The 21985-nt window shown below is 42.7% G+C and overlaps 1 protein-coding gene across 5 annotated transcripts in view; it reads left to right on the top strand.

The window, feature by feature from the left end:
* The window catches only part of LOC118632045 (WASH complex subunit 2-like), a 73134-nt gene extending 65070 nt beyond the window's left edge, over window positions 1–8064 (top strand). The window contains exons 24-31 of one of the 5 annotated variants that reach the window (XM_036264680.1): window positions 7–87; window positions 642–764; window positions 1742–1804; window positions 2149–2361; window positions 3930–4356; window positions 4462–4538; window positions 5376–5553; window positions 7734–8055. In XM_036264680.1, coding sequence (XP_036120573.1) covers window positions 7–87; window positions 642–764; window positions 1742–1804; window positions 2149–2361; window positions 3930–4356; window positions 4462–4538; window positions 5376–5553; window positions 7734–7873 — 1302 coding nt within the window. In that variant the 3' untranslated portion in view covers window positions 7874–8055. Of the gene's footprint in view, window positions 1–6; window positions 88–641; window positions 765–1741; window positions 1805–2148; window positions 2362–3929; window positions 4539–5375; window positions 5554–7733 lie in introns of all 5 variants that reach the window. The other 4 variants (XM_036264681.1, XM_036264678.1, XM_036264677.1 and 1 more) reach the window with 4 other exon arrangements.
* Window positions 8065–21985: the final 13921 nt, after the last annotated feature.

The following is a 21985-nucleotide window of genomic DNA, read 5'->3' as shown; positions in this document are numbered from 1 at the left end:
TTCTAGTTGTTAGAGCCGAGTGTTGGGAGCCTTTTTGGGGATGATGAAGATGATGACCTTTTCAGTTCTGCCAAGTCCCAGCCTTTGGTACCAGCCTTTTGTTCTCAATGGGGGGGGGGGGGGGGGGCTGGCTTCTGGGAAAAGAAATTAATGTCTAGGTACATGGTTAAAAAATACTCAGGATTGCGGGGCTTCCTAGTAAATGAATGGTGAATGAGCTCATGAGAGTGTTTGTGTTGTCTCCACCTCATGGTCCCTAGCTAACATTAAAACATTCACTAACCCATGCTCTTCGTTACAAATTTGTTTGATTTTTAAGTTTATTGAAAGGTCATACAATACAGTTACTAAATAGTCATACTTCTCAGGTGCAAAGCTTTAAATCTGAGTGTTAGCCTGTATGTGTCATTTCCCCTGTCCCAGTAGACACTGTAAGTACTCTGTTTTCCTCTTACCACAGAGAGGGTTCCCAAGGAAGTCACGGTCTTTAGAATGTTGTTTCTGAAATGCTGCCTTTGAGTTCAGCCTTCTTTTGAGAAATGACTTTAAAATTCGGAACCCAGATTCTTTTACTGCATTATGACTTTTCTTTAAATGTCTAAGATACTTGACAGACTTCTGGTATTCTTTTTCATTTGAAGGTATCAGAAAAGAAGAGGGTAGTGAAAAAAGACCACTCTGTTTGCTCTTTTAAGAACCAGAAACATCCTGAATCCACTCAAGGTATCAAAGAAAAAAGCACGTGGAAACTGGAAACCCCTCAGGTTAGAACTGGTCTCTAAGCATTTTGAACTTGTTTGCATCCCAGTACAGATTAACTCTATCATACCGACCCAAGCCCATACAGAGTTCTCTTAAGTAAGGAGGAAATAGCACCTAGGACTACCTCTCTTTTGTTACTATATATTTTTCGTCCTTGCTCATCTCTCTTCTTGTTCCATAGTACAGGCCCATGTACCTATATTTATCATTATCATTTTTGCAATACCTCTAAATTCTAGTCCAAGATAGAGTAAGGTGGGGTGAAGACTCTTTTCCCCACTATAACCCCCATCTGTCCCTTTGGGCTATCTTGGAGTGGAATTAGATTTGACTAAAATATATGTTGCATCCAATTTCTTGGTCCTCCTCATGTTACCTCTTCTGAGGTCATTTCTATGAGGTCTCTGTCCTCAGCAGTGTTCTGTGTAGAGGGCCTCCAAAGAAGAGGCCAGGACTGGAGGGACAGTTTACTTCTGGCTCACCGCTGTCCCTGGATGTCTCACTGAGGCTGCAGTGTCCTGAGCCGTGAAGCAAAGCATGGGACTAGCACGTCTCCAGTGACTCATCCCACGTCTCAGTTTCTTTCACTCTTAGAACTGGGCATTAGGCCGTGGGTAAATTTCTGTGTGCTTTGTAGTATTTGCTGTGTGGGATAGCTAGCATGGTAATTTTGCCAACTGGTCAGGTTTTGATGCTCTGGTGCCCTAGTTCTCATGAGTCATACCACGAGCTCTGTCTCCCTTATTCCATGCAGAGTCTGACAGACTCCCACGCGCATCCTGGGTGCGGAGGCACAAGGGAAGGAATGTTAGTGGGTATGCGAGGCCTCAGGACAGGTTTGAGTGCCTTTCATGGGAGAGTTACGGAGAGGGGCAGCTTAGCTCCAGCACAGGTTACTTTAAAGGTGTAAATGGAATCCAAGAGACTCTATTTTTTCTATTTCCCCGATGGATTTTTAACTGAATGTAATTTCACACAGGATGCACCAGGTCCCGCTCCATTTAAAACCAAAGAGCCATCCTCTCGGATCTGGAAAATACAAGTAATTATAATTGTCTGGAATCTTCATCACCTGCCCTGTGGCATCTGTACACTTTTTTTGGATATTTACTTTTGTCAGCTGCTGCCAGGTGTTTTCTCATCTCTTCCCCACCCTCCAGTTGTTGCTTCTTGTGTGCTGCATCTATAACAGCTTTTCTTTAGCCCTGTGGTGGGCACAGGTGTACAGCCCTCTGTAATTCTAAGACTTGATGAGGAGACTTACCTGTGTTTCTCCTCTTGTATTATTCATTATGTACACTGAGTCTTTCACCATGTGTCACAGTAATAGTAATAGACTGCTATGTTTAAGAAAGTATACCAGTAAGTTTTATTTTTTTTCTTTAGGCAAATTTAGCTATTAACCCAGCAACCTTGCTGCCTGCAGCGGCTCCCCAGATCTTGGGGACGAATCCTGTTTTGCCAGAATTGGCTTTTCCTTCGTCTGAGCCTGGAAGAATCCAGAGTCTGGAAAGTATACCTACTCTTCCTGGCCGTGGAGAGGCCGGCGTGAGTTTTGATCTTCCAGCTCAGGCCGACACCTTACACAGTGCAAACAAGGTGAGGAGGCCACCTTTGCTTGCTTGCTTTTTCCTTAGCCAGAGCAACTTGAATGTTTCTTTCTAGTTCATCAGTTAACATAATAGGCCAGCTTTCTATCTGAAAGAGGCACCTCACCCTTCCTTCATCCTCTGTGCCCTTCTTCCACCTCCCTAATTGTGTCTGCTTTTCTACTGCCTGCATTTGTTACATTACATTCTGCTCAGTAGCCACAGTGAAATCCCACCACCTCCTCTTGCATTGCTGCCAGGAGGTCTTCTAAACACAGAACAGACTGTGTCCCTCCTCTGCTGGTTCCTCACTGACAGAGAAGCTCCTTGGATTGGTATTAAAGCCTTTTCCAGTCTTTGCTAACTGGAGCCTCTGTTTCCCCACCACTCACCCCACAGTGTCTGCCTAAACGTCAGTTCCTCCAGGCACCCTTCTTTGAACACACCCCTGACTGGCTGCTGCCATCAGCTGGGGCTGCATCCTTACTGACAGCCGTGCTCAGACTTCACTGCTTCTGTGATATTTCCCCTCTGGCCCCTTGTCCTGAGCTCCCTCCTGTGAGGTCCCAGCTAGTACGGGCCCGCCACATTGTGCCACAGGACTGTGGGCTCATGCTGGGTCGATTGTGAACTCTGAGGTTTTAATTTCATCTCGGTTGGTTCTCTCTTTTTCTTCCTTCTCTAGAAGGTCTTAGCTGATCTTTGAGTAAGCGACAGTACCAAGGATAACCCTGGCAGATAACCTCATCTCAGGTGTTTCCAAACCTGTTTTTCTTGTGAAAAATAAAACATCCTTCCTTTCGTTATGTTCTTTAGCTTTTATTTTGGTTAAGTTTAAATGGCTGCTTCTTCAAATTATTTGTTAAATTTCCTTGAAATAAGGCAAATACAGTCAAGTACTTTGCCCAGCATAGCTTATACCTTCTCAAAACTAAATGATTGTGTAGTTTGGAAAAAATCTGCATTATTACAATAACTGACTCATATTTGGAAGTTATATTAAGAGTTTGATTTCTAAGCCACAGTTTTTATGTGAAATATTTACCGTTTGAATTTATTGTCTGTTGGTTTGAAGAAAAGCGCACCTTAGATGGCCTCTTTTTCTTTATTGTCTGATATCTCCCTGCTCCTGCAGTGTGAGTTTAGGCTAGTCCCTAATAAAGGTCAGTAACAGAATTCCCCGTTTGTTCTTGTTTTGAAATATATCCACATTTAAGTTGAGGGCAGAGTAGGGACCAGGGAGGGTTATGGGACACAGAACAACAACATTTCTATTGCAGGTTACAGTGGCAGGTGAAGCCTTTTGTCAAATGTCTATTCTATTGAATAGCAATTGTCCTCAAAAGACTAAAAAATGGGGCACACTAAAGGATTAAAATGACTTAGTTTTGGAGTACTAGGAGCTCTTAAACTTCTTTGGAAACCTTAAGAAATAACCTGTTCTGTATCTTAGATAATATTTTGGTTGAGATAGATCAGATAACTTTGCAATATTTTGAGTTGCTAATTATTTGCTGTGTTAGCTTTGGGCATTTTTTAAAAATCATCAGATCAACATGTGGTCTTTTGTCCTTGCAGAGCCGGGTCAAAGTGAGAGGGAAGCGCAGGCCACAGACCCGTGCAGCTCGGCGGTTGGCTGCCCAGGAATCCAGCGAGGCTGAGGACATGAGTGTCCCCAGAGGATCCATTACACAATTGGCAGATGGTGCCATTTCCCCAGCCGACTATCAGCCCAGGACAGCTGGTGGAAAAGATAGCTCTGAGGAGGCCATGGCAGCTGCTACTTTAAGTTGGACAGGTGGTCTGGTACCTGGAGTGGACAGGAGCCCCTCTGGGAAATCTCTGGGTCAGCCTCTTGGGGGTGACCTTTTTGATTCTGGAGATATCTTTTCCAAAGACACTGAAGCTCAGCTCATGGGAAGAAACACTAAGGCAGAGTCAGCAGAGAGCCCAGCCAACGCTCCAGGGGGAAGTAAAGAAAAGAGCCCACTGTTTCCTGCTCTAGGTGAGGCAGAAAGTGATGACGATCTCTTTCGGTCTGTTAGACCAAAACCAGTAAAGGAAACGAATCCCTTCCCTCTCCTGGAAGGTGAAGATCGTCTCTTTCCAGATCAGAAAGGCAAGAAGAAGGAGTCAAAATCCAGTGGTCAGCAAGCTGCTATCTCAAAAGCACAAGATATTTTTGAGGTAATAGGATATAACAGTATGTTTTTGCGCCTGGTTCTATATGAAGAAATATACCAGTTGGCTCATTTGAGCCATAGATTACATTAGGCTGTTTGTTGCTACCCTCAGTGTCTACTTGCTTAGTAATTATAATTAGGTTCCCTTATTAATAACTCTGAAATTTACTTAAATAATTTTTTGTTTTGTTTCATATACATGGTAATAGCTGGCTGGCCATAACCATTGATATAGATCTTGATTTTTAGAGTGTTTATCAGAACGTTTCTTCAGTCAGCTTCCTTGGCATGCCGCTCTATGACATAAGTAAAGCAGTGTTGGTACACTTTGAGTGTTTAACCTCTGGTTCTTGGGAAAACTGGCCCCCTCTGTGAGCAGGGACTGGAAGGCCTTTAGTGGCACTCTCTGGGCAGGTGTTCATTGAGCGTCTGGGTACTGGAGGTACAAGGTGAACTAGGACCAGTGCTCTGCTCCTCAGCGCCCTCAGGGAGGGGAATTGGGTACAGACAGGGCAACATATAAATAAGATATTTTTAGATAATGTTACGTGTCATAAAGAAAGCAACCTAGGGCAGCGGGGCAGAGTGCCGGCTAAGGGTGAAGTGCTCCTTTTGATAGGACTGGTAGAGAAGGCTTCTCTACAGAGTTGGCACTTGAGCTGGGACTAGAAGAACGCGAAGGCCTGGGCCAGGCAGGTGTCTCACTGGAGGGCGGGTCACGTCACTGTTCCATAACACTGGCAGTTTCATTTTTGCAACTTGTTGAAATATATGTTTTTAGTAAAAATTTTTGGTTTAATACTGTTTTGCTTGTATTTTTTTTTTTTTTTACCTTAACAAGGATGATATATTTGCTACAGAAGCAGTTAAACCATCACAAAAAACAAGAGAGAAGGAAAGAACATTTGAACCCAACTTGTTTGATGATAACATTGATATCTTTGCTGACCTAACTGTAAAACCAAAAGAAAAGTCCAAAAAGAAAGTGGAAACTAAGTCTATATTTGATGATGATATGGGTGAGTTTGGTTTTCTCCACATGGCGTAGAGTGTATCACCATTCAGTAACTTGGTATTTCTCCTGCTACCTTTACTTTGGCCCTTACCTGGAAAATGTTCCCCAGGTTTCCCTTTGACTTGCTATAATATCCTGAGTTAGGCTGAGGATGGAAAAGCAAATGGACTAGTCATTTTGGTGAAATAGCTTTTTTGTGTGATGGACATCAAGGATTTGAAGGAGCCCAGAATTTGACCTTTAAGTATAATTTAACTTTTATCTTATGTGCCCCCTGCCAGTTGTCTGTGACAAATCTGAACACTCGGATGATAAGAAAGGAGAATCAGAACTACCCCACATTAGAGTTGACAGAGGTCGCTGCTTGAGCATGATGCGGTTGGTTGAGTCAGAGTTTTAGGTGGAGGGTGACCATCATGTTCAGAGAATGGAGGGGCAGTTCAGGAGAATAGGACTAAACAGGAAATCAGGTTATAACTCAGACTTTACATCGCACCAAAGATCTTCTATGTAAATATGCTCATTTTCACTCCATGGTGTAACATCTACTTCACTGATTAACCAGCCAGATGCTTCATAACCCTAACTGTAGGCCTTCTGGGATGACTTGTGGGTTGGTAGATAGGACTTGGGCTAAGGCCACATATACACTTTCTACTTCCTCCCCTCTCTCTCCCAGGTCGAAACCTTGGGGTTAATTGGTAGAGAGCTGGTGCTGTAGTGCCACACTGGGTCTCTTTCCCAAGCAAGCTGTGAGCTCTGTCTCCATCTGCTTCCCACCACGTGGTGTACAGAAGAGACTTTCTTTTATTCAGAAGTAATACATACCTGTGGTAATAGATGAATACTATTCAGAAAATGTAAAAAGTGAAAAACAAACCCTAGAGGTTAACCATTATTGAGAGTTAGGTTGTATTGGTATGCTGATATATTTTAGGTTTGTATACTTACTTTTTTCCAAAATAAGAATATACTTTACCTAATTTGCTGTTTCTTGTGGTCACTTAGATGTTTTCTTATATCAGTAGAAATGTGCTTCCCTGTTTTGTTTTTCTTAAATTTTTTAGAGAGAGAAGGAGGGAGAGGGAGAGAGATAGAAGCATCAATGAGAGAGAACATTGATTGGCTGCTTCCTGCATGCCCCATACTGGGGATTGGGCCCACAACCTGAGCAAGTGTCCTGACCGGGAATCCAACTGGCAACCTCTTGGTGCATGGGTTGATGCTCAACCACTGAGCCACACCGGCCAAGCTGCTTCCCTGTTTTTAGTGGTTGTGTAGTATTACTTTGTATTTAGCCACTAGCTATTGAAGGTGATCTAGATTGTTTCTCAGTTTTCTCTATTACAGATAATGCCATGGTATTTAACATGTGTGTGTACATGCTAAAATCTCTGTAGGACAGAATCCTAGCAATAATATTTCCGGGTTAGTAAAATTACTGAGTAAGATGAGTCAAACACTAGAGTCAGTGAAACACTATATATGATGTAGTCATAAAGTCTTAGGATTGATTGAGATGCCTCAAATAGATGTATTTTCTAAGAAAGGGTGACTTCTAAGTTGGGTTTCCTTTTGCTTACTTATTTATTATTTTTTTCCTTTATTGATTTTAGAGAGAGAGGGAGAGAGAAAGAGAAACATCGATGAGAAAGAACATCAATTGGCCTCTTCCAGCATGCTCCCCACTGGGGATCTGGCCCACAAGCTGGGAATGCGTCCTGACTGGGAATTGAACCAGCAACCTCTTGGTGCATGACTCAATGCTCAACCACTGAGCCACACTGGCCAGACCTTTTTGCTTATTTTTATTGCCATTTCCCTTTAAAATCCAGTGGGAAAAGAATGTAGCAGTAAGTATAATGTCACAGATAGTAAAGTCAGGGGCTGGATTAGAGATGAGTTATTCTTCCCCCTTTCCTATCCCACATGTGCACACAGCTTCATAGCTGAGAAAATGGTTTTCAGAGAGAACCTTTACTTGTATGTGATCATAAAACTGAATTCGCTGTATAGCTAGGACAAAAATAAATCTAAGAGGCTTGGTTCTATCTCATTGTTTTTTGGTATCCCATTCTGTTACCAGACTTGAGTTTTTGGTGGTTTGTGTAGATGTTTCTTAAAAGACATTTTTGTTTGTTTGTTTGTTTCCTATTTAGCAACTCTTTTTCTTTCTTTTTAAAGATGATATCTTCTCCTCTGGTATCCAGGCTAAGACAACCAAACCAAAAAGTCGATCTTCACAGGCAGCACCTGAACCAAGATCTGAACAGAAGGTGGCCAATATATTTGATGATCCTTTGAATGCCTTTGGAGGCCAGTAGAGCATACAGGGTATCACATCTCACTCTTCAGCTACATCCTTGAGTTAATATGCTGTCTTATGCATTCATTGTCTTAACTGTATTTTAAGAAGCAAATACTGAAACGGTGCACTCACCTCTTACCAAATGCACTTTGTATTTTTCTGCACTGGTTTTAATCGTGCTTAATACTGCAAAACAAAAATAAATGTTTCACAGTGGTTTTTTTGTTTGTGTTTTATAAACTATATTTTGATTTAATTAGCCTTGCTAGAGCCACAGTATTATTTTGGGTGTATTAGGGAAGAAACCTATTTGTGCCTTTCATTGGTGGGCAAGGAATTCTAGAGGTAGCAAGCAAATGCCAGACTGATGACCAGGAGTCTTCCTTATACCTGGATGGGAGCCCTATCTTAGAGCCTGGGCAGATGGTAGAGGAAGAGGATGAGAGATTAACTATGTCATGAGTCTTTGCAATAGGAGAGGTTTCCTCTGATTCTACTGAGGTTTCCTTTAATATCTCTACAGGTCCACTAAGGGAAGATTTGACAAACTATGGCCCTTCACTATCTGTTTTTGAAAATAAAGATTTATTGGAACACAACCATACCCATTTATTTCCATATTGTCTATGGCTGTTTTTGCCCTACCTATAATGCCAGAGTTGAGTAGTTGTGACAAAGGTTGGATGGTCAACAAAGTCTGAGATAATATCTGGCCCTTTACAGAAATAGTTTGCTGATCCTTGCTCTCAGGAATCCATTTCCATTCCTTGTGATTCTGGATACAATAGGTCCAAAGCTGCTGGTCACTACTTGAGCCAAATTAAATAGTCAGGGTTGAATCATATACAATTGTCCCTCGATTGTCGCAGTTAATCTGTTCCAGACTCTAGTGGTTGCACTGGTGTTGAAGGATTCCTGGGGTGCTCGAATACATAGGCCTACAGTCCATACATCCAGTAATTTTAATTTTAATTGTAATACAGGGGTGTATAATTGACTCAAACAACCGAGCATGTGCTGTATCATTTTCACTGTCTCAATCAACTTTTTTTTTTATCCTCACTCGAGGACATTTTTCCATGTTTTGTTCAGATAGAGTGGGAGGAAGAGAGAGGAAGAGAGAGAGAGAGAGAGAGAAACATTAACGTGAAAGGGACACATCGAGTGGCTGCCACCCACACGACCAATCAGGGCTGGGGACAAACTGCAACGGAGGTACATGCCCTTAGCGGGAACCGAACCTGGGTCTCTCCGGACCGCAGGCCGACGCTCTAACCGCTGAGCCAAACCAGCTAGGGCTCGATCAACTTTTTAATGAATATATTTGAAAAAACCGCTATAGAGTGAAGCTGCGAAAGTCGGAAGTGCGAAGTGGCAAGGGACGACTGTATGGGCATTTGTTCCAATAATGCCAGCAGAATGGGGAGAGAAATTGGTCACCCTGCTCTGATCACTCCCCCGCCCCTTGCCATTTGGCTGGTTATATACTGGTGAGGAAGAAGATAACTAAGTGCAGCTGTAAGCTTCAAGTATAACAGGGAAAGGGGAGGGGAGGGTCTGCAGTCCCACCTTCGGGAGCTCAAAGTCCAATAACAAGGTGGCCAATCTTCTATGATGTTATAAACAGTTCAGCCCATTCCTGGGACCTGAGAATGGTCAGCGTTCCAGAGGCACACTCCCAGAGTGGGGGGTTCAAGGTCCAGGCACAACAACCAAATCAAAGCATGACCTGTCCTTGGTCTGTTCTCAAAATGTATTTCTTTTCTGAGCTTTTTACAGACCTGCTTTTGTTCTTGCAGCACATCCTCCAGTTTCCTATGGTCTGTAAGAAAACCTTTTATCTATAGTTAGTAAGATGAATAATCAAACAACTGTGATTCTATTTCTATTACGTGTCCCTCCCCTATGACTTGGAGCTTTGCATTATTTTGTGAAAGAGGCAGAATGAGCCCAGGTAACTGTAGGGAGAAGTGCTGAGGATGGTGGAAATGTCAGCCTCTAGAGGAGCACTGTTCCATAGAACTCTGCACTTAAGGGATGTTCTGTAATTGTGTTGTCCATTGAAATAGCTACTAGCCATGTAGATAGCTGTCCCTCCCAGGCGGTGCTTTCCTGTGCTGTGCCATCTTACTGTTCAGTAGTCAATCTGTAACAATAGCACAACTTTGTAGGCAAGATTGGTTCCACCAATCCTGAAGCCACTACCTTCTTTTTGGGGGCACTTTTATTTTTTCCCTTTATTGATTTTTTTAGAGAGAGAGGAAGTGAGAGGGAGAGATACGGAAACATTGATGAGAGAAAGAACATCGATTGGCCTCCTTCTGCACGCCCCCACTGGCCATCGGGCCCACAACCTGGGCTTGTGCCCTGACCGGGAATTGAACCGGTGATCTCTTTGTGCATGGGTCGACACTCAACCACTGAGCCACACCAGCCGGACTTCCTTGGACACTTTAAGATTGGAGTTGCTCATCTCATAGTTGAAGATTTTTTACAGCTCCCACAGGTCAGCTGTTGGCCCTGTTCTGCTTACCCCTGTGGCAGGAGAGGGGTGCCTACTAGTCACCTATTCCTTTCCCCTGACCCTTTTGTGCATCTACCTCTGTCCCTTTGGTTACTTGTGTCCATAGATGCCTGAGCCCACTGTGGTGTCTGACTCAGAAGGCATTTGTTAAATATGCTTTTCTTTTGGAGTGGTAAATCTGGTCTGTCATTAGGATTGATTCCAGGGAATCAGGAGAGTTAGAAATAGAGTTAGAAAACATGCAGATTGCTATTTTGAGAGGTTTGAAAGGGGAGGGAACTTATATTTATTGTTTTTTATGGTGGGCACTTTTCGTGTTATTTTATTTAGTCTCTGTAACTCAGATAGGTAATGTCCTCATTTTACAGATAAGGTTAAAATCTGGAAGCAGAATAGTGGAACAGGTTTGGATTTTTGTTCTGAGACCTAGATTTAAATCTGATTCTCCACTGTCTGAGTGTAGGCAAATTGTTTTCCTTTCTTAGCTTTTATTTGTTCCTTTGTCAAGCAGGGTTTTCGGTGCCAACTTTGCAGGGTTCTGAGGGGAGAGAATATGGAAAGCGCGTATTCAAGGCCGGCCTGCGGGGACGCTGGAAGCGCCCCGGCTCTGGAGAGGGCTGCGCTGCGGGGCCTGGGACTCCCCTGGCCACGCAGGAGCCAACCCGCCGTTCCCGGCAGCCTGTGCGCGGGTCTCCAGGCCGACGCCGGCCACCTGCCTGGGCTCTGGTCAGGTGTCTCCGACGAGTAATAAAGGGTCAACATCCGGGCCACTCCTAACCGACAGCCCCTACCGAACGCAAAGGAAGCCCGGTCCCCAGCAACTGCCGGCGCCGGCGGCCAGGCCTGATTGGAGGGTGGCGTGAGCGGCGGCAGGCGATTGGGTGCGTGTCACAAAGGGGCGGTGCGAGGCCGCCAGCGGAGCGCGTCCGTGCGGGGCGCGCCTCCCTGAGTGCCTGCGGCGGCGGGCGACCGAGCCAGCGAGCGGACCAGACAGCCGGTGAGGGCGAGCGGGCCGGATGGGGAGGGCGCCCCGGGCCGCGGGCCGCTGAGCCGCCGCCGGGGCCTCAGAGCCGCGCCCCTTAGCCGCTCCCGTGCTCCGCGCGCCGCCCGAGACCCTCGGCCGGCCGTCTTCGCCCCGGGCGCCGCCCCCACTTGCCTTCCCCTGGCCGCCAGCGAGGCGCCGCTCTGCGAGTGGCCGGTCCTGCCGCGGAGCCCGGCCCGTCCTCCCGCTCCCGCCCCGCGCCTGCGGAACCGCAGCTGCCCCGGAGGAGACGGCCGCGCAGGTGACTCGGGCGCCGCCGGCAGGGCTCCGCGGGCCCAGCGCCACCGGGAAGTGAGCCCAGGCCAGGTTCAGGCTGCACGTGCAGGTGTGGTGGTGCAGCTTCCGCAGCTTGTGATTAAACCGGGCGTTCTCACACGTTAGCAAAAACAGTTCATTGATAGTCACGATTTTTAATCTGCATATCAGTCAGGTTCTCTCCACGTTGGGGGCAAAATGGAAACGATAACTGCCCTTATGGGGCTAATATTCTCCAAGACAGAGGATAAAGCTGATCCCAAGTCACTGAAATTACTTATTCAGGGCTGTTATTGCCTTACCTGTCTTGAAGGTACCTTTCCTTTTTGGTGGTTGTATTTCTAAGAACTTTTTCAGAAGAGAGGAGAGAAATGTTTTGGGAATTGATTTACAAATGTTTTTTGATGCCATTACTCTTAATAGCTAAGTATGTGTTTTAAATTATTGGTAAAAATTCTGGAAGTAATTTTTTCTCTATCTGCCTTCCTTTCCTCTTGTTTTTTACCTTCTTGTTCTTGCATCATTTCCCATCCTTTGCGTCTTCATTGCCCTTCACTTCCCAGCATCACAGGGCTCCGTAATAGACAACCCGGCACCTTCAGAAACTGTCCATGGTCCCTGCTTTTAACACTGGCTAGGTCTTTGGCCTGCTGAGCTTCTGTTTGCCCATCTAGCGTCATCTAGTCCTCCAGTCAGTTTAACAAAATTTAATGGCCCAATTTTGTCCTCTGTTACAGTGATTTCTACTGCTGAGGAGAAATAGAATTCTTTTCTTGAGGCATACATTTCAGTTTTTTAAAAAATTTATCTTAATTGTTGAAAGTATTACAGATGTTCCCCCACCCCCACTGATCCCCTCTTGCCCTGCCCAAACATTTCAGTTTTGAGTTTGGTTACCAACCTTGCTGCTGCTGCTTCTTTTTTTTAATCCTTACCTGCAGACATTTTTGCATTTATCTTCAGATAGAGCAGGAGGGAGAGAGAAATATCCACTGGCTGCCACTGACACGACCCCAACCGGGGCCAGAGACAAAGTGCAACGAGGTTCGTGTCCTTAGCAGGCCCCGAACCCGGGTCTCTCCGGTCCACGGGCCAACACTAACCACTGGGCCAAACTGGTCAGGGAATCAACCTTGCTTCTTTTTTGGATATTGATTTACTCCATTGATTAGGGCCCAAAAGTATGGTGAGTATTCTAGCACAATTAATGCTGTACTAGGCTGCTGTTTTTCTTTTAGCCCATATTTTATCGATTCTCATGGTAGATGGACTTCCAAATCTGTCTTTCTGTTACTTTCTCCCATCCTCAACTTGTTTATTATTACATTCAGGGTATTGCTGTGGAAGAGTACTGTGTTGTGCTTATATCTTCCATCTCTAAATTCCCTTGTCAGGCACTGGTCACCCATGCCTTTATTTCTGTAACATTCATTTCAGAATTCCTGACCCCTGACTTCTGTTGCCAGAGCTGCTACTATGTAGGAAGGAATGCTGTTGGCTTTGGGGGAACAGATCCTGCTAATTCTGTAGTACATTTCTTATTTAATATAGCATGATGAGTATGTTCTTAAGAATCCACATGTTATCCAAAACAGTTATAAAAACAGTTGTTTCAGTGAGGAGGAAGGGTCAGGGGTTGGCTTCATACAAAGTCCATTTTCCTACAAGCATTTCAGTATATTAAAGATATAAGAAACAAAACCTGAGCAATAACAGCCATTTGGCTTTTATTTAAGAGCAATAACCTTTTACCACTGTCACTAGCAGTATTATTAGCACAGAATTTTTTATATAATTATGTTTATTACTCATTATTTTGATAAATATATAGCAGCACTCAAAACAGCTGTGTTGCCAGCAACAACTTTTCTTCCTGTGATGCCATCTCTTTAGGACCTTTAGTAGTTTGCACAATGCATTTCAGGCTCCCTAATTAATTAATTATACTTCCAGTTTGTGTGATAAAAATCTACACTATAGCAGAAGTCACTGTATGTACCTGTATGTTATGAGTTGGGTAAACTTTGATAGCCTTAGTTTGGAGTGAATCATAACCTGATTCCGATGGGAAACTAACAAATATTCAGAGCATAACCAAACATTCCTTCATCTCTAAATCAGAGATAATACATTTTCTATACCACAGGTTTGTTCTAGGATTAGTTGAGAGACTGAATATTTATGTACTTTTTAATTGAACAAACCTTTAGTGAGTACCAATATGTACAAAACACTGTGTTAGGTGATGGGACGATGAATCAGATGTGGTCCCACCCTTAAGTAGTTTACAGTTTAGTAGAGTAAGAAAGCCATGTAAAAAATGAAATTCATTGTAATGGGTGCAATATAAGATAGAGGTGTAGGGGTGCGAAGGACAGTAACCATAAAAGGCTTTGTGGAATAGTTACTGTTTGAGCTGAGTCTTGAAAGATGATAAGGCACTTGTCAAGTAGCCAACTATGTTGATGGTAGTGAGTAGAACAAGCAGGAGGAATGATATAGAGGCTGCAGCAGCAAATGATTAGAGGACAGAAGTACCAGAAGTGTTACAGGGTGGGATGAGGTATGTGTATGAATGACTACCAAGATGGATACTGCACAAGAAGAAGGTTTGTAGGAAAGAGATTAGTTTGGGATATGGTTGATTTCAGGTGTCTATTGTCAATATTTCAGATGCTTATGGGATATAAAGCCTATAGAATGGAGATGTAGGTTACTAATAAAATCATAGTCTTTAAAAATAACTGCTCTTTTAAACACATTGCTATGAAAAGTGCAGTGACTTCAGTGATATCTCCATATTCTTTGGAAAAAAAAATGAAGAATTTTATCGCCCATTTTTCTTCTTTACTCTTGCACTTGCCTAGTGTTCATTTTCTATTCACCTAGGCGTGCTTATTGGTATCCTTCTTTTACACTGAGGCTTTACCCATTCTGAAATACATTAAAAAGTTTACCCACTTCTAGACTACATCAAACAAAAAGTTTTTGAACAGTGAAGGAAACCATCAACAAAGCAAAAAGACAACCTACTGAATGGGAGAACATATTTGCAATTTACACGTCTGATAAGGGGTAACATGCACAATATATAGGGAATGCATACAACCTAACAGCAAGAAAACTAATCCAATTAAATGGGTAGAGAGCCTGAATAGACATTTCTCCAAAGAGGACATGCAGATGGCCAACGGATATATGAAAAGATGCTTAGTATTGCTAATTCAGGAAATGGACATTAAAACCACAGTGAGATATCATCTCACACCTGTCAGAATGGCTGTCATCATTAAATCAACAAATGATAAGTGCTGGTGAGGATGTGGAGAAAAGGGAACCCTCATGCATTCTTGGTGGGATGGTAAATTAGTGTAGCCACTATGGAAAACAGTATGGAGTTTTCTCAAAAATAAAAAAATAGAGCTGCTCTATGATCCAGCATTTCCAATTCTGAGTATCCAAAGAATAAAAAAATACTAATTTGAAAAGATATGTATGCACCCTTATGTCATCACTAGTAATAACCAAGATATGGAAGCAACCTAGGTGCCCATCAATAGATGATTGGATGAAGAAGATGTAGTGTATAGATATCACAATAGATATGGACAACAAGCTGATGGTTGCCAAAGGGGAGGAGGATAGGGGGATATGAATACAAAAAAAGTTTATTAAAAAACAGCTTTGTATTCCTAGTGATTGGTACATAATTGATATCTCAATAAATATTTATTGGAAGAATTTTTTTTTTTTTTTTTTTTTTTTGTGGTACGTGCCCCTAGCGGGAACCGAACCTGGGACTCTGGTCCGCAGGCTGACACTCAACCGCTGAGCCAAACTGGCCAGGGCTAGAAGAATATTTTATTTGCAAATCATCAGTGCATTTAGATAATGTGAGTAAACAGGTTAAAACGTTTACCCACCTTTAGGGAATACTTTCCAACTTATTCTATGTGGCCAATATTACTTTGCTATCAAAACCAGACAAAGATATATAAAGAAAACTAAGTTTCTGGTCAAAATGGCCAAGAAGGTAGATGCAATACTCGCATCCTCTCACAACTACAGTGAAATTACAAGTAGACTGCAGAACAACCATCATTCAGAACCACTTGAAATCTAGTAGAATAGAAACCCTACAACTAAGGATATAAAGAATCAGCCGGGACGACACCGGTAGGAGGGATGGAGATGGAACTGGTTGGTCCCACACCCACATATGGCTGTTAAAAATTGAGAGGGGTATAGTGGTTGGGGAGATTCCTGAGGAGCAAGGGGTCCCGGCCCCACAGCAGGCCCCCCAACTCAGGGTTCCTGTGCTGGGAAGAGAACTTCTGGCTGAGAAAACAAACAGGGATTGTGGCTGAGTAAGATGGAGGGCTTCTGAAACCCCAGGTGTTCCTTTTAAAGGGCCCATGCAGACTGACTTGTATTAACTTGTCCTGAGCTCCAGCACTGGAGCAGCAGCTCAAAAGGCACCAGGGACATACGGGGAGGAACTGAATCATCTGGCATCAGGGCAGAAGCTGAAGGGTTAGCTTTCTCCCAGAGAGAAGTGTTTTCAGAGGCCATTGCTGCTTTGCTGAGCCCTTGCCCCAACAGAGCCAGCAGATGGGCACCATATCTGAATCTTCATTATCCTAGCTAACACTCTTTGCCCCACCCTGGTGATTCCCTGAGACCCCACTCCACCCAACTATTGGGCCAACCCAAGCCATTTTCAGTTGCTTTTCTGTATAAATAGCCTGTCTTGGCTTATGCTGCCGACTTTCCTAAAATCTTTCAAACAAGAAGCATCTGACCTCAGTGTGCCCTCTGCCTTTTGCTAATTGGTCTCAGGCCTGGCGCTCATGACATCTGGCTCTGATTTGCAGCTTGGCCTATCCTATGCACCTCCAAACCCAACACAAGTAGCAGCCACCTGCAGATTGCTTTGTTGCTCATTCTGGGTGGCCCTGGGCAGACCACAGACCATGGCTGACCTTGGCCTGCATCTCCCAGGAGGTCCCAAGGTCAGTGCACCCAGTGGACAGCTTCAAACCATGCTGAAGCACCATCCAACCACCTCTACAGTGACACACACAAGGGGTGGACTCAGTAGGTACCAGAGTCCTGCTAAAGTGAGTCCTGATTGATGGGGTTGGCCTACGCACAGCACTTTCTCCACACTGGTCTCTGCCAATCCTTGTGGTTATTGCCTTAGGGGTAAATACCTTCCATTGACATGTAGTTGACAAGGCTCAACTACAACAAGTAGGTGTACACAGCCCACATGGAGAGACCTGGCACCCAGATCAGGTGTCCAGGGAGGCTGGGTCACTGGGTCTTTCAGGACATCTACTACATAAGGCCACTCTACTAAGACTGAGAGATGTAGCACTCTACCTAATACAAACAAATGGAGACAAGGAAAATGTCCCAAATGAAAGGCCAGAACAAAACTTCAGGAAAAAAACTAAACAAAATGGAGACAAGCAATCTAGCAGATGCAGAGTTTGAAACACTGGTTAGAAGGATGGTCAGTGAACTTGGGGAAAGAGTAGATGAACTTTGAACTTCAACAAAGAGAAAAATAACAATGGATATAGAAAACATGAAGAATACAATAACTGAAATGAAGAATACAGGGAATCAACAGTAGAGTAGATGAAGCAGAGGATCAAATCAACAATTTGGAAGATAAGCAGAAAACGCCCAATCAGAAGAGCAAAAAGAGAAAAGAATAAAACAACTGAAGATAGTATAAAGAAATTCTGGAACAACTTTAAGTGTACCAACATTTCTATCATGTAGGTGCTGGAAGGAGAACAGAGAGCAAGAAATTGAAAACCCATTTGAAAAAGTAATGATGAAAAACTTCCCTAACTTGGTGAAAGAAATAGAAATATAAGTCCAGGTAGTGCAGAGAGTCTTTAACAAGATAAATCCAAAGATGCCCACACCAAGGCACATCATAATTAAAATGCCAAAGGTTAAAGACAGAGAATGTTAAAAGCAGCAAGAGAAAAGCAGTGAGTTACCTACAAGGGAGCTCCCATGACTGTCAGCTGATTTCTCAACAGAAAGTTTGCAGGACCAAAAGGATAGGCACAAGTATTCGAAGTGATGCAAATCAGGGACCTATGACCAAGGTTACACTATCCTGAAAAGATATCATTTAGAACCAAGGGACAGATAAAGAGCTTTCCAGACAAGAAAGAGCTAAAGGAGTTCATTATCACCAAACCAGTATTACAAGAAATGTTAGTGTGTTTTCCTTAAGAAGAAGAACAAAGAAAAAGATACCAAAAACATGAGTAATAAAATGGCAATAAATACACATCTATCAACAATTTTTTAAAATGCAAATGGATAAAATGCTTTAAGTAAAAGACATAGGGTGGCTGAATGGATATGAAAACAAGACTGTTACATATGCTGTCTATGAGAGACTCACTTCAGATGGAAAAACATGTAGTTTGAAAGTAATGGGATGGAAAAATGCATTTTATGAAAATGGAAACACATAAAATGCTGGGGTAGCAATACTTATATCAGACAAAATAGATTACAACAAAGGCTATATCAAGAGACAAGGAAGAACACAGCAATTCCACTTCTGGGTATTTAGCCAAAGAAATCCAAAACACTAAATTGAAAAGGCATATAAAACCATATGTTTATTGTAGCATTATTTACAGTAGCCACGATGTGGAAGCAACCTAAGTGTCCATCAATAGATGAATAGATAAAGAAGTGGTACAGATATACAATGGAACATGACTCAGACATAAAAATGGGTGAAATCTTGCCATCTGCAAGAACACGGACAAACCTAGGTGGTATTGTGCTGAGTGAAATAAGTCAGACAGAGAAAGGCAAATGGCATATGATTTCACTAATACAGTGGAACCTCAGTTCTCAAACTTAATTTGTTCTGGAAGGCTGTTCAAGAAGCGATTTGTTAAAAAACCAAATCATTTTTTACCATTAGAAATAATGTAAATTGATTAATCACGTAAAATGATTGTTTTAACTTTTCTTATATACAATACATGTCTAATGTACTGTTTACTCTATAAATAAATACTTCTTTTCTTAAATTTATCAAACCACCTCCTTCTAGCCTTTACTAATTTTTTACATATCACTACCTTGGAAATGCTATCACAGGCTATCTACTTTTCATTTATCCAGAACAACAATTTTTCTACCTATTCAATTGCCTGTGATTGTTTTGTGAGAACTTTCACATCCTTAGCAACATTAGCACTCTTGATGGCCTCTTTATGTTTTAAAATAGTGCTAATCATAGATTTTGGCAGCAATAAAAGCATTTTCTCCTTTGTTGCCTGAGAGACGCTTTTTGTTATGCTGAGGAATTAGTAAGAAAAGGTTGTCAAGTTGAAAACTGAAGTTTCATACCACAACCAGGGTATTTTTTCCATGAATAACTTGGTCAAGAAGTGAATTGTTCCACATGGGAGACATTCAGGAACCAAGATTTGACTGTATATGGAATTTAAGAAACAAAATAAATGAACAAGCAGTCCAGAAACAGACTCATAGATACAGAGAATATTTTGACAGTTGTCAAATAGGAGAAGGATTGAGGGGTTGATGAAAAAGGTGAAGGGAATAAGAAGTACAAATTGGTAATTACAAAATAGTCATGGGGCCCTGGCCAGTTTTTCTCAGTGGTTAGAGCATGGGCCTGCAGACCTAAGGGTACTAGGCTTGATTCCCGGTCAGGGGCATGTTGCAGGTTGGATCCCTGACTGGGCTGTGCGGGAGCAAAACATTTGATGTGTCTCTCTCACATTGATATTTCTCTCTCCCTGCCTCCCTCCCTCCCTTCCACTCTATCTAGAAATCAATGGAAGCCCTGGCCAGTTTGGCTCAGCCGTTAAGAGCATCAGCCTGCAGACCGGAGAGTCCTGGGTTCGGTTCCCACTAAGAGCACTTTCCTCAGTTGCATTTTGTCCCTGGCCCGGTTGGGGTAGTGTGGGTGGCAACCAGTCGATGTGTCTCTCTCACATCAATGTTTCTCTCTCTCTCTCTCTTCCTCCCTTTCTCCCTCCCGCACTATCTGAAGATAAATGCAAAAATGTCCTCAGGTGAGGATAAAAAAAAAAATAATAAAATAAATAAATAAAAATCAATAGAAAAATATCCTCAGGTGAGGGTTAACAAAAACCAAACCAAACCAAAATAGTCATGGGGATGTAAAGTACAGCATAGGGACTATAGACAGTAATATGGTAATTATAGAAGGTGTCAGATGGGTACTAAATTTATCAGGTGATCACTTTGTTAGTTATACAAATGTCTAATCAATGGGTTGTACACCTGAAAATAATATAATGTATATTGACTAATTGAAAAATAAAATATTAAAATTTAAAAAAGAAAACAATATTTCTTATGGATTTCTTATTTTCTTATTGACAGAAAAATTCTCAAAAATACTTACATTGAGTGGTTGCCACCCAGCCCTGGCCAGTTTGGCTCAGTGGTTAGAGCGTCGGCCTGCGGACCAGAGAGTCCCAGGTTCAGCTCCCGCTAAGGGCACGTACCTTGGTTGCAGTTTGTCTCCGGCCCTGGTTGGGTTGTGCGAGTGGCAGCCACTCGATGTGTCCCTTTCACGTCGATTTTTCTCTCTCTTCCCTTCTCTCCCTCCCACTCTATCTGAACAAAAAATGAAAAAATCTCCTCGGGTGAGGATTAAAAAAAAAACATACAAACCAAATCTAGCAATATGTAGGTGTGGGCAAAAGTGGGTTTACAGTTATGAGTAAGTGAGAAGAGTTTATTCTTGTATTCTTTATTTACTTATTATTGTAATATTTATTAACCACTTTTGCCTACCCCTGTATATAAAGTATTATATACCATATGCAATAGAATTTATCCTAGGAATGCAAGGTTTATTCAACATCAATGTAGTACACCATGTTAATAGAAAAAGACAAAATCCACATGATCATCTCAGTAGACTCAAAAGAAAAGCATTTGTCAAAATCCAACACCCCTGACCGCCGGTATGGCTCAGTGGTTGAGCATTGTCCAATGCACCAAGAGGTTGCAGTTCGATTCCCAGTCAGGGCACATGTCCCGGTTGTGGGCCAAATCCCCAGTGGGGACATGCAGGAGGTGGCCAACTGATGTTTTTTCTTAAAACCAAAATCCAGTACCCCTTATGGTTTAAAAAACAAACACCTACACACCTGATAAAGGTCACCTGTGAAAACCCCATAGCTAAAATCATACCTTAGGATGCACTGAATGTTTTCTCCCTGCAATGAGGAACAAGACACTCTCACCCCTTATTTTCTTTTTTATTTATATTTATTTGTTATTTATTTTTTCCATGACCATACCACCACTTATTTTCTTTTTTTTTTTTTAATCCTCACCCGAGGACATTTTTTGCATTTATCTTCAGATAGAGCGGGAGGGAGAAACGTAGGAAGAGAGAGAGAGAGAAACATCGATGTGAAAGAGACACATCGACTGGTCGCCACCCACATGACCCCAACCAGAGCTGGGGACAAACTGCAACCAAGGTACATGCCCTCAGCGGGAACGGAACCTGGGACTCTCCAGTCCGCAGGCCGACACTCTAACCGTTGAGCCAAACCGGCCAGGGCCCACCACTTATTTTCTACTTTGTATTGGAGATTCTTGGTGGGGCAATTAGGTAAGAAAAGGAAATAAAGAGCATCCAGATTAGGAGGGAAGAAGTAAAGATTTCTATTTGCAGATCACATGATCTTGTATGTAGAAAACCCTAAGGAATCAACTAAAAATACTTCTGGAACTAATACATGTTTTCAGCAAGATTGCAGTGTGCACAATCAATATATTAAAATCTTAAAATTTTATTTCTATACACTAGCAATGAACAATCCAAAAGTGAAACTAAAAATTTTTATTTCAGTAGCTTCAAACAATAAAATTCTTAGGAATACCTTTAAAAAATATATGTTTTTATTGAATTTTTTAGAGAGAGAGGAAGGGAGAGAGAGTTGCTATCCTCCTCTCCCAGAATAGGGCACATTTGTCTGCATTGAAAACCTGTGAGGTAGCCTTGGCCGGTTTGGCTCAGCGGTTAGTCAGCCCCCAGACCAAAGAGTTTTGGGTTCCATTCTGATCAAGGGCACGTACTTTGGTTGCGGTTTGGTCCCCGGCCCTGGTCAGGGTCATGCAGGAGGCAACCAGTCTGTGTGTCTCTTTTACATGGATGTTTCTCTCTTTCTCCCTCTCCCTCCCTCTCTCTCACTCGTCTGAAGATAAATGGAAAAAATATCTTCAGGTGAGGATTAGAA

This window comes from Molossus molossus, unplaced genomic scaffold (genome assembly GCF_014108415.1).
Source record: "Molossus molossus isolate mMolMol1 unplaced genomic scaffold, mMolMol1.p scaffold_m16_p_17, whole genome shotgun sequence".
In the NCBI taxonomy this organism is placed as follows: Eukaryota; Metazoa; Chordata; class Mammalia; order Chiroptera; family Molossidae; genus Molossus; species Molossus molossus.
The sequence above is the reverse complement of the archived record's forward strand: the minus strand, read 5'-3'. Positions and strand labels throughout refer to the sequence as shown.